This window comes from Eulemur rufifrons, chromosome 5, assembly GCF_041146395.1.
Source record: "Eulemur rufifrons isolate Redbay chromosome 5, OSU_ERuf_1, whole genome shotgun sequence".
Lineage (NCBI taxonomy): Eukaryota > Metazoa > Chordata > Mammalia > Primates > Lemuridae > Eulemur > Eulemur rufifrons.
In genome coordinates, this window is record NC_090987.1 from 19,212,524 (window position 1) to 19,224,999 (window position 12,476).

The following is a 12,476-nucleotide window of genomic DNA, read 5'->3' on the forward strand; positions in this document are numbered from 1 at the left end:
CTCGGGAGGCTGAGGCAGTAGGATCGCTTAAGCCGAGGAGTCTGAGGTTGCTGTGAGCTAAGCTGACGCCACGGCACTCACTCTAGCCTGGGCAACAAAGTGAGACTCTGTCTCAACAAAAAAAAAAAAAAAAAAATTAAAATAAAATAAAATTCATCCTTTATAACATAAACAACATTCAAAACATTTACCTTTGCAGCTTCTAGGAAAACACTGTCACTAATGTGCCGGGTCATACAGAGAATAACAGCTAAAGCCACACCTAGAAAACATTTTAAGTAGTTTATTTAGTAAGGTCACTTTTCAAATTATGAAAGGAGCCAAATTCCTAATGCAAGCAAATAAATGGCAACCCCTCCCACATCCCAAACAGCTTCTCCCAAAGCAGAAAGCAGCCAAGAGAAAACAGAAAATCAAATAAAATGATCTTTGTTATAATTCTTATTTGGTAAATAGTTTTAGAAATATCAAATGGCTTTTCTCAATTTAGTTTTCACATTTATAAAAATGACAAAGACATACAACTTATCGACTCTTAGTTCCCAGCCCACCTCTAACCCTCCACTTCTTGCTCTACAGAGGCAACTACTTTCAATTCTTTTAGCTGATTATCTTAATATTTATCACTCTCACTCTTAGGTAACTTGCTTATATTTTTTGTGATTTCTGAGTTTTAGAGATCACTGAGACTCCTTCCTGTGGGAAATAAGTATTTAGCTCTCTTTTGTATTTCCAGCCTTCTCCTTTCTTCCCAATATAGTTTAGAGCATAATTTTGGTTCAATCAATATTCAATGTTTATATTATGACTTCATAAATGTTACTCACAGCCAAGTCATGCATTAACATTATAGCATGACTTACTTTTACTCTTCTGCATAACTTTGTTTTCCCTGATTATTATTCTTTTTCCTTTTCTTTGATTTTTCATGATTTAACATCATTTTACCCTGAAACTCTCATTCAACTCCTTAAATCTTCTTCTACTTTAGCTACTTTACGTAGCCTCTAATTTCATCCTCTAGAACAAATCTCTCCTGAAGCTCTGATCTGGTTGTTCTCCCTTCCAGGTGTGGAGCTGTCATCCTGGAAAATCCCTTTATCAGCATGGGGCCTCTCTTTGCTTCTGAGTTGAGTTCATTTCCTAAATCCTGGGCTCAAGCTATCCTCCCACTTCAGCCTCCCAAAGTGCTAAGATTATAGGCATGAGCCACCACGCCCAGCCAACACTCATTTTTACCTCTACTACCAGGTCGTTTTTATGTCTATATTTATAGTGCTCATAACTGTTATTAATAAAGTTAGGACTTTAAAGTATTGTATAAAAGTAATCAACTTCCAAATTCCTTATTATATAAAAATACATGATATAAAAAATGGCTTTGTTAAAATCAGCAGAAAAGTATTCCTTTTCATGCCCTCATGCCTTTATGCCATAAAAATATTACTGAATAGAACAGATTGATTTTGAACATTATCAAGTTCTAGAAAGAGATTTATCAATGATGGGACTGTTTGTATTATAGATGCTAGGCCTCAAGAAACAACCACAACTTCATTAGGGAAAAAGGAGGAAAGCTAATATACAAAAGCACTAGGATACTTTGCAGGTCTAAATAATACTTTCTTTACTTTGACAACAGTTATCACATGCTTGCCTGATGCCAGCCTATGTAAGCTATCGGTCTACTTGTCATATCTTAATTGGAGCCTGCTGCCAGCTCTTCAGGGAAAGGCCCACAAGAAGAAAAAAGACACAAGTGCAAAGGAAATTCATACCAAATCCCTATTTTACTCAACAAAGTCTTTCCTTAGAATAAATGGACAATTGGGGATCACCAGAAATGCATGGAAAAAAACAGCACAAAGAAAGAAATATTTAAAAGAATTCTAATAATTCTCCAGAGATAGTTGAAAGAATACTGCCGTCCCTTTTAAAAAGCAGCTATTTAAAAAAGCAGTTCTAGAACAAGAAAAAGGTACTGGGAATAAAAAAATAAGTTGTTGAACCGACTGAATTGATGACAAATGATATTAAGCATTTAACTTAATTTCCTTTGGTATGCTACCAGTATTGTGGTTATATTTTTGAAAATAAAGAATACTTTTTTTTAAATTTCAGCATATTACAGGGGTACAAATGTTTAGGTTACATATAATGCCTTTGCCCCATCTGAATCAGAGCTTCGAGCATGTCCATCCCCCAGATGGTGCACACCACACCCATTAGCTGTGAATATACTCATCCCCTCCTCTCCACTCTACCTGCCTGACACCCAGTGAATGTTACTACCATATGTGCACATCAGTGTTAATCAATTAATATCAATTTGATGGTGAGTATATGTGGTGCTTGTTTTTCCATTCTTGTGATACTTCATTTAGTAGAATGGGCTCCAGCTCTATCCAGGATAATACAAGAGGTGCTAGATCACCATTGTTTTTTGCAGCTGAGTAGTACTCCGTGGTACACATACACCACACTTTATTCATCCACTCATGTATTGATGGGCACTTGGGTTAGAAATAAGAATACTTTTTAATTTTTTAGAGATACATACTGAAGTAGTTGTGAACGAAATTATATAATGTCTCTCATTTGCCTTAAAATAACTCAGTGAAGGTGGCGTAGGTGGGAGGGACTATAAATTAAATAAGACTGGCTACATGGTGATAATTGCTGAAAAGTGGGAGACTGAAACATAGGACTGAATTCAATTATTTTCTCTAGTTCTGTATATGTTTGAAATACATATTATTGTCCATAATAAAAAGAAAAAAAAGACTTGAAACAAAAATCCCAGTAACCTTTAGAAATCTAAAGAGAAAATTTTAAAGATTTTGAGAGAGAAAAAGCTAGTTAATGCATAAAGGAATGAGCATCTCTCTGACATCAGATTTCTCATCAGCAACTCTGGCCACTAGGTGTGAATGGAAGAATGTTTTCAAAGTTCTGAGGAAAATGACTTTCACTCTACAAATCTCTACCTTGCCAAACTGTCAAGTGAGAGGACAAAATAAAGACATTTTCAGATATGTAAAAACTCAGGAAGTTTTCATTCCGCATTTTAGAAAAAAAAACTTCTCAAAGATGTATTCTAGAAACATGAGTCAGAGAAAGAATAGAATAGCACATACAGGTAGGAGAGAGAATAACACGGGATACAAGCAACAGTTTGCTGCAGAGTAAGAAGAAATGAAGAACAGTGGCAAGAAATTAAAGGAGGATTCATTCGTTATACTTGATTACTTGAAAGGTTTTGAGTGTCAAAAATTTAGTGATATAAAACTGCATATTCTATTTATCAAATCACTCCTTTTTAGATCATGAATAACATTTACATAATGATGGTATTGAATATTCAGAATCAATCTGTAGACAAAGCACAGAAGACAAAAGAACACAATGTGAATGTCAAAAACCTCTCTAAAATGTAGAAATATTAATGACCAAAATTGAGATGGAGTAAGAAATAAGAAAGCTAAACATCAGATTTTTTTTCATTTTTCACTGTGACAAGCTAATAAAAACTTTTAAGTTCCTAACAAAAAGTTCTTTAAGTATGCTATATAAAGATAAAGGTAACTACTTAGTAAAACTAAAAGTAGTAAGAGTAACTGAGTAGTAAAGAGAGGAAGCAAGGTATTAGAAGATACTGTGCACTATTACTTATATTTCATAGTGGGACATTCATACATACAGTTGAGTTGGAAGAATTAATAAAGGGAGATAAGCGTATCAGCTATGATGGTAACCACCAGAAAAACTCAAAGACCACCACTGACAGTGGTTATATCTGAAAACTGTGATAAAGAGGTACCAAGGGGAAATACAGAGGGTTAAATAATTTTATACCATTCTGTTCCTTTGCATGAACCATGTACTATATCATTTCTATAAGGAAAACAAGGTTAATTAACAATATGAATAAATTTTCAGAGAAAATAAAGTAAGCTGGATTTGCTGAACTTCTTGACTTTCTCTGCACATTCATATCAAAATCCTGTAAGTACTATTGCTCAGTTTTTCAATCTTAAATTCCAAAGAATTCCAGGAAGTATTTTTATTTAATTAACTATTACAATATAAATAATACATTACCTGGAAATATATATGCATTGTTTCCTTGACCTGGTACAAAGACTCGCCCATCGTTGAGTTTTACTGGCTCAAATGGACTGCCACTGGCAAACAAACACCGTCCCTGTTAATAAAATGAAATAACTTCATTTTTTTTTTTTTACTTTATATGGATTAGAAAAGTGCGGTAAATTCATACCAAACCAAACCCTGTAGTAAAGCAGACCAATACATTACTTGGAAACAAGGCATAATTTACTGTATTATATAACCCTGCGGTCCTCAATCCCCGGGACACAGGGTAGTACCAGTCTGCTCCATGGCCCGTAAGGAACCAGGCCACACAGCAGGAGGTAAGCAGTGGGGAGCGAGGAAAGCTTCATCTGTATTTATAGCCGCTCCCCATCACTTGCATCACCTCCGAAGCTCCGCCTCCTGTCAGATCAGATGCAGCATTAGATTCTCACAGGAGCAGGAACCCTACTGCACACTGCACATGTGAGGGATCTAGGTTGCGTGCCCCTTATGAGAATCTAATGCCTGATGATCTGAGGTGGTCATGTGATTATCATTAGCAGAGAGGTTTGACTGCACAAAGACCATAATGATCGTTTGTAGACTCATATCAAAACCCTATCCGTGAGTGGCAAGCAACAATATAATAATAATAGAAATCAAGTGCATGATAAATACAATGTGCTTGAATCATCCCAAAACCATACCTGTGCCCACCCCCCCTCCCCCGCCTGTGGAAAATCTGTCTTTCATGAAACTAGTCCCTGGTACTAAAAAGGATGGGGATTGCTGATATAACCCTTTCATTAAAATCCTTTTATAAAAATGAGGTTCATCTTTACTCATAGTGTATATTCAATAAATAAATAAAGTTGAAAAATATCCATTAATTTTTAAAAAAGTTGACACTTCTATTTCCTTTAAAAAATTTAAAATGTAGATGACCGATAAATACCATCCCAAATAATAAAGACTGATGTAAACATCCCTGAATGAAGGAGGAACATCAAATTTAAACTGCTGACACTCACTGTACATCTGCTGTTTTGGGCTCTGTACCAGATGCTTTGTATGTGAATTCAGTCCTCACGAAAACCTCATGAGGCTATCATCATCTCCATTTCACCAATTTAAAAAAAAAAATCAGAAAACCAAGACTTCAATATACTTTCAAGTAAAAAGTCACACACCGAAATTGTAACAGTTGAACCTGAATCCAGATTTTTCATAACTCTAAAGCCCATAGTCTTTCAATTATGCCATAACATCCCCCAGTGGGCAGTTTATAAAAACAGACTTGTGGTATAACCGTATTACTATTCCAGAAAAAAATGGCATGTTGCCCTGTTAAAGAAAAATAAGTGTCCAAATTTGTTGTAACCATCCAATTTTAATACTACTGGCACATTTGGGATTTCTAAGAGAATTAGTTGTTTATGCAATTGAAAAGTACCAGAAAGTTAATTTATGAAACAAAATCTTTTACATGTAATTTCCTCCCCCTCAAATTTCCCTCACTGTCCCCCCATAAAAGACAAAGAACAAGATGAAAACAATAGTGATCAAACAGGATAACTTATCCTGGAATATGCAAGGAATAACTAAAATAGGTCATGTTTAAATAGCCACATTGGTTAGGTTAAAAGAGATTTACAGAAAACAAATATCTCCCCACAGTAGGTTGGTTGAACTGCTATGATACCTGAACATTCAACAGAGTTCTTCTAAGTGTTTAGATACTGCTCTGTCTTCTTTTCCTCAGATCTAAAAATGTATATTACATCAAAAGTGATTATTCTTTATAGTATTGTAAGCCCTTGGCATTAGTGAATTTCATACTCAAGAATTTGACTCCAGGAAATCTGAAAGTCCACAATGTATAATATGCATTATTTTTACAAGACATGCTTCCAATTTAAAAATGATACAAGGTTTAAGCATAGAAGTTAACTATGCTAATTGTGGGCCAGCTAACTATCCTGGACCTGAAACTCCATTCAGCTATAAATTTTCTACTTATTCTAGAGATAGCTATTATAACTCTCTACCTTGTTCTAAACATAGCTCTACTTGTGACAAAAAATAATTTGGTTTTTTGAAGATTAAAGTTAGTTCATAGTTAATGTTATACATGTTATCACAATAATGATGTGCAGAATAGATTATTTTTGTGGTACCATTAATTTTAATAGCCTTATAAAGTAGATTATACAATATAGCACTTATGGGTAAAATGCTAATTCTCATGACAGCAGTAAGTTTGAAGATTTAGAAAGATCTTGGAATCTCTCCTCTACAATATCAAGATTCTACAGCAGTTCACCTTCTCCAGGCCACCTTTCCCCGCTGCCCATAATCAATCTAGGGCCAGATCTTAATGATAACAGTATATTCTTATTCTGAGGTCCAAGCTGGCCTAAGTCTGAAGAAAATTTTTTTTTTTTTTTTGGAGACAGAGTCTCACTCTGTTGCCCAGGCTCGAGTGCTGTGGCGTCAGCCTAACTCACAGCAACCTCAAACTCCTGGGCTTAAGCAATACTTCTGCCTCAGCCTCCCAAGTAGCTGGAACTAACCATGCCCGGCTAATTTTTTCTATATATATTTTTAGTTGGCCAGATAATTTCTTTCTATTTTTTCTAGTAGAGATGGGGTCTCGCTCTTGCTCAGGCTGGTCTCAAACTCCTGACCTCGAGCAATCCACCTGCCTCGGCCTCCCAGAGTGCTAGGATTACAGGCGTGAGCCACCACGCCAGGCCTGAAGACAATTTTTTTAAAAAGTAATTTTCTCACTCAGCAGCAGAGGGTGTTAGAGTAACATTAAGACATCTCTCCCCACTGAAAATAGGGGACGCAAAATATAAGAGGTAACTGGAACTACACAAAAATTTATGCCACTATTTTATGTAACACTGAGAAAGAATTTATATTAATAGAAAGCTAAACTATGACACAATGCTTTATCATTTTTTATAAGAGGTAGCACAATTTCAAAGTTACAAAACTGAAAAATTTGGATCTTAAAACTAATGAAATACAGTATATCAAACTAGTCTTTTGGGGGAGTTTTTATTCATTCCAGTAATGTACATTTAGCATAATATTATTTGTTCAAAAAACAAAATTTTTAAATGTTTGAGCACTCTTCTAGTGATATACAACTGCTCAAAACATTTAAATTTTTTGTATTTTGGAAATGCCAAAGCCTATGATACGGTAAGTATATTTATCAAACATTCATCATATAACACTAAGATTTAATTTTGGGGGCAATAACCATTAGTTTTAGATATTAATAGTAAAGCCTGGTGAAGAGGACAGGCAATCAAGTGAAAGTAATAAAATACTTTGATAAAAAGAAAGGCAGTACGTTAGACCATGCATGGTAACTCACGCCTGTAATCCTAGCACTTTCGGAGGCCAAGGTGGGAAGATTGCTTGAGCCAAGGAGTTCGAGACCAGCCTGAGCAAAAGCAAGACCCCGTCTCTACAAAAATACAAAAATTAGCCGGGCGTGGTGGCACACACCTTGTTGTCTCAGCTATTTGAGAGACTGAGGCAGGAGGATCACCTGGGCCCAGGAGGCTGAGGTTTCAGTGAGCTATGATGATGCCACTGCACTCTAGCCTGGGCAACAGAGTGAGACCCTATCTCAAAAAAAAAAAAAAAAAAAAAAGAGACTTTTAAAAATATCTGTATGCTGATTTTGTGATTGATTTTAAGATTCCAATAATTACAGATTTCAATAATTATTATATCTATTAGACACCAATAGTCATGAGAATTTTTTTTTTATTTTGAGACAGTCTCACTCTGTTGCCCTGGGCTAGAGTGAGTGCCGTGGCGTCAGCCTAGCTCACAGCAACCTCAAACTCCTGGGCTCAAGTGATCCTCCTGTCTCAGCCTCCCGAGTAGCTGGGACTACAGGCATGCGCCACCGTGCCTGGCTAATTTTTTCTGTATATTTTTAGTTGTCCAACTAATTGCTTTCTATTTTTTTAGTAGAGATAGGGGTCTCACTCTTGCTCAGACTGGTCTCGAACTCCTGAGCTCAAACAATCCGCCCGCCTCGGACTCCCAGAGTGCTAGGATTACAGGCGTGAGCCACCTCGCCCGGCAGAGAATTTATTTTGACTAACAGAGTGGCAATGTAGAAGCAAAAGGAATTTTGAGAGAATATATGTGTCAATATAAAATTTTTAACAATAAGAAAAAAGAATGCTAAATTTATCAAGAGCATGAATATTAAGTTCAAGGAGTTCTGAGAGTTCTGCTTTGGCAACAGTCTTCCAGGTTGTTTCATACCAATTTATCTTCTGGTTACAATGAGAAAAACCAGATAAAATACATTAAGAAAATTTTTGTAAGTAGAACACTACCAAAATAGTAAGAGTTTGGTGTTGGGAAGGGAGGTTTCCAAGAACCAAAAGCAGAGGAAAGCAAGATATGTGAGCCCAGTGTTTGAAGCTTTTTCCCACAATGTGACAGCTGATTTCAAAATCAAAAGCTATGGCTGAGATCCTGAACAGAAAAGCTATCGCGAGTCTCGTGATGACAGAAAGAACAATAGAAGTTCAAAGACCACTGGATGAGGGGTGTTGGGAAATACTTCAGGACTTTTGATTCACATCCAAAAGGGTGCACATGAGAAGAAAGGGCCAACTGGAAATAGACCAGGCCTCACATGGACTGTGTCCTGATTGGATCATGGTGATCTATTCCAGCTTAACAGCCATCAGAGAAAATAGTACAGCCCCTTTGGAGAAAGACAACTTCATCCAGAGCCTCAAATTATTGCTACAATTCTTCATCTACACTGTCTATCACTCAATAAACAAAACAAAACAAAAACAAAGCACAAACTAGGCTTACAAAAAGAAAGATAACCAAGAGGGAGAAAAAGACAAATAATAAAAATGACTCACAGAAAGTGAGATATTTGTTACTACCAGAAACCTTAATTATAATTCATATAGTCAAGAAATTAAATGACTAGATAGAATATTTCAGCAGAAAACTGCAAGCTTATACAAAAGTATTAAATAAATATTTAGAAATTCTTGTTTAAATTATGAGGTATAATAGGACTGTGATTTTATTTTTAAAAGAATTCTTAACTTTTGAGAGATGTCCCATAATATTTATAATAAAATGATATGATATCTGAGATCGCCTTCAAAATGATCTGTGGTGTGTGAGACGCAGTAGAAGCAAGATTAGCAATAAGTTGATTTATTTTTGAAGCTAGGTATTAGTACATTGGAGTTGATTATATTATTTGCTCTTTTATGTACGTTTGAAATTTTCCATAGTAACTTTTTTTAAAGAAGTAGAAACAAAAATTTTATCATAGATTTATTAATCATTCTCAAGGGCATAACCTAACAATTAAAACTGCTAGATATCATTGTAAACAAGCCTTCAAAAATCACTTCCTCGAGCCACTTAAAGATTACTGACAAGAACAATACAGAAAGTGATTGTGTACTTTCTACAGAAGGTAGAAAAAAACTCAGCTGTCCTAATGGTATATAAGTAGGTATTTATAATTGGCATATAACCCAGTGGCATTGTCAAAGAATCCAAAAGCACTGAATCTCAAACAATTTGGATGTAAACAAAAATTTGTTTCACACAGCTGTCAGATGACTCAAAAAAAATGGTTCTAGTAAAGACAAACATTGACAGTGAAGATGCATTTGAAGAGAGTAAAAAGAATTGTCTCATTAAATGTGAGCACAAGAAAGCAGTATTTATAAATTGCCTATTTCTATAATACATGATTTTAAGTCTGTCACTAAATTATTATAATTAGAATCAAACAGAAATTTTACAAATGAAAAATATACAATAACTAAAAAAACAACAGGTTAGCACAGCTGAAAAGAGTAACTGCAAAGTGGAGGACAGGTCCAAAAAAAAAAAAAAAAAATCGCCAGATTGAAAGAGAGCAAAAATGATAGTATATATAGAAAATAGTCTAAGAGATACATTAGATATGGTGAAAAAAATCTGACGATGTAACTGGAATCTCCATAGGAGAGAATGTGGCCAAAGAAGAGATACTGGCTGATATTTTTCCAGTACATTAAAACAAAAACCAGACATTAAACCACAGATTCAGGAGCACTATAATCCCCAGGTAGAATAAATACAAAGAAAATTACACCTAGGTAGCCAAAGGAAAACAGAAGTCAGAAAACAATAAAATGATATCTTTAAAGTGCTCAAGTATTTACCAACTTTTATTTCTATACAGAGTAAAAATATCCTTCAACATGAAGGCAAAATAAAGAAATTATCAAGAGAATTCATTAGATCTACAGTTGAGAAAAGGTGTTCTTTTGGTCAAAGAAAATGATCCTAGGTAGCACAGGCATGCAGGAAGGAATAATGATAGAAAAAATTAAAATGTACATAAATCTAAATGAATAATTTTTATATAAAATAACAATAATGTCTTTTGGGCTTAAAATATATAGAAAGTTGAAATGCACAACAACAATAGTGCAAACAGGGTGAGGACATTAAAATGGAGTTATAAGGTAACTGCTTTCCAGAATTAATACAATAATTTATAAAAGATTTTGAAGACCCATGGACACATGGTGTAATCTCTAGGGAAACCACTAAAAGAACTGTGCAAAAATGTATAACTAATAAGCTAATGAAGTGAAAATAATACACATATCAATTCATATAATTGTTATTAATACCTCTGTAAGTGTATATGCTTCTTCAGCTGTGCACTCAGCCTGTGCTGTAGGATTACTTAATGCAAATATTACTGGCCTTTCATTGATAGAGGCCATGGCTTTGATTACACCAGGAGTGAAAAGGCGGCCAGCTCCTGCAACTCCTGTAATAAATAAAGGGGAGGAAAGGCAATTTCATGACAGGTATAAAAGCAATTCTTATCAAGAGCATTTCTACAGCAGGTTTACCATAACAAAAGCACTGGTTCATTACAAAGACAGCACTATTTCAGCAATGCAAAATCTATGAGAACACAGTCTCAAATCTGAAAAGAAAAACAATAAAATGCTGAAAGTTTTCACTTAAATACTTATTATCTACTACACACATAGTAAATTATGGAAAATTAAAAAAACCAAAAAACCATCTCCATCACTCTCTCAAGAGACAAAACTTGCTACAACATGAATAATCTTGAGGACATTATGCTAAGTAAAATAAGCCAGTCACAAAGAGATAAGTATCATGTGATTCCACTTATATGAGGTACCTTGAATAGTCAAATTCATGGAGACGGAAAGTAGAATGGTAGTTGTTAGGGGCTGGGGGAATGTGGAATTGTTTAATGGGTATAGAATTTCAGTTTAACAAGATGAAGAGAGGTCTAGAGATTGGTTGCACAACAATGTGAATGCACTTAATGCTTCTGAACTATATACTTAAAAATTATTAAGATGGAAAATTTTGTTATGTGTATTTCACCATAATTAAAAACTTTTTAAAAAAGATAAAGTTTGTGTCCCAAATGTTAAATTGTTAAACTCTGTGGTACTCCTTATAAAACAGTAAGAATCCAGAAGGGATAAAAGATCATCTTTTTTTTTTCCCATTTTATTTATTTTTTTTTATTTCAGCATATTATGGGGGTACAAAAATTTAGGTTACATATATTGCCCTTGGCCCCCCTCGAATCAGAGCTTCAAGCGTGTCCATTCCCTAGACGGTGCGCACTGCACTTACTATGTATGTATACACCCATTCCCTCCTTCCCCCACATCTGCCTGACACCCGATTAATGTTATTCCTAAATGTGCTCTTAGGTGATGATCAGGGAAACCAATTTGATGGTGATAAAAGATCATCTTGATGAAAGCAATCTACTTTCTTGAAACAGTTCAGTTTAATGAACTTTCATTAAGCCCCTACAATGTCCCGGACACTGTATTAGGCCATTAGAATACAAAAATGAGTACAATGCAGGCAGCTTATGGTTGAGAGAAAAATAACAAAGTACAAAGAAAATCAGAAAATCTGTAACAGGTGCGATGATAGAAGTATGCAGTGTAGTGGAAGCACAGCATGAAGGAAGAATACTTAAGCCATGGTTGGAGTTTGGGGATGACTACCTGATGCCTCAGCTAAGTGGTACTTAAATAGTCCATCCAGTAAGATTACTTAAATTAAAAACTTTTTTCATTTTATTTCTTGACTCTCCACATGAGTTTTTACAGAAATGGACTAGAGGACCTATAAGATTTCTTCTTGTGCTTAAAAATTCTGATTGAGTTCTAACCAATGAAGCAGCTAATATAGACATCCTTTTCCTGATCATAGGAACGTACTGTTTGTGAGTGTGTTTTACTATTTACTCAATAGAGTCCTGCATGAAATAAAATTACAACAAAAAT

General features: G+C 35.0%; 1 protein-coding gene across 1 annotated transcript in view; it reads right to left on the reverse strand.

Moving 5' to 3' along the window:
* The window catches only part of ME2 (malic enzyme 2), a 59,912-nt gene that overhangs the window by 12,065 nt on the left and 35,371 nt on the right, over nucleotides 1-12,476 (reverse strand). The window contains exons 12-14 of the mRNA XM_069468370.1: nucleotides 10,809-10,951; nucleotides 4,102-4,204; nucleotides 192-262 (exon numbers count right to left, since the gene is read on the reverse strand). Coding sequence (XP_069324471.1) covers nucleotides 192-262; nucleotides 4,102-4,204; nucleotides 10,809-10,951 — 317 coding nt within the window. The remainder of the gene's footprint in view (nucleotides 1-191; nucleotides 263-4,101; nucleotides 4,205-10,808; nucleotides 10,952-12,476) is intronic.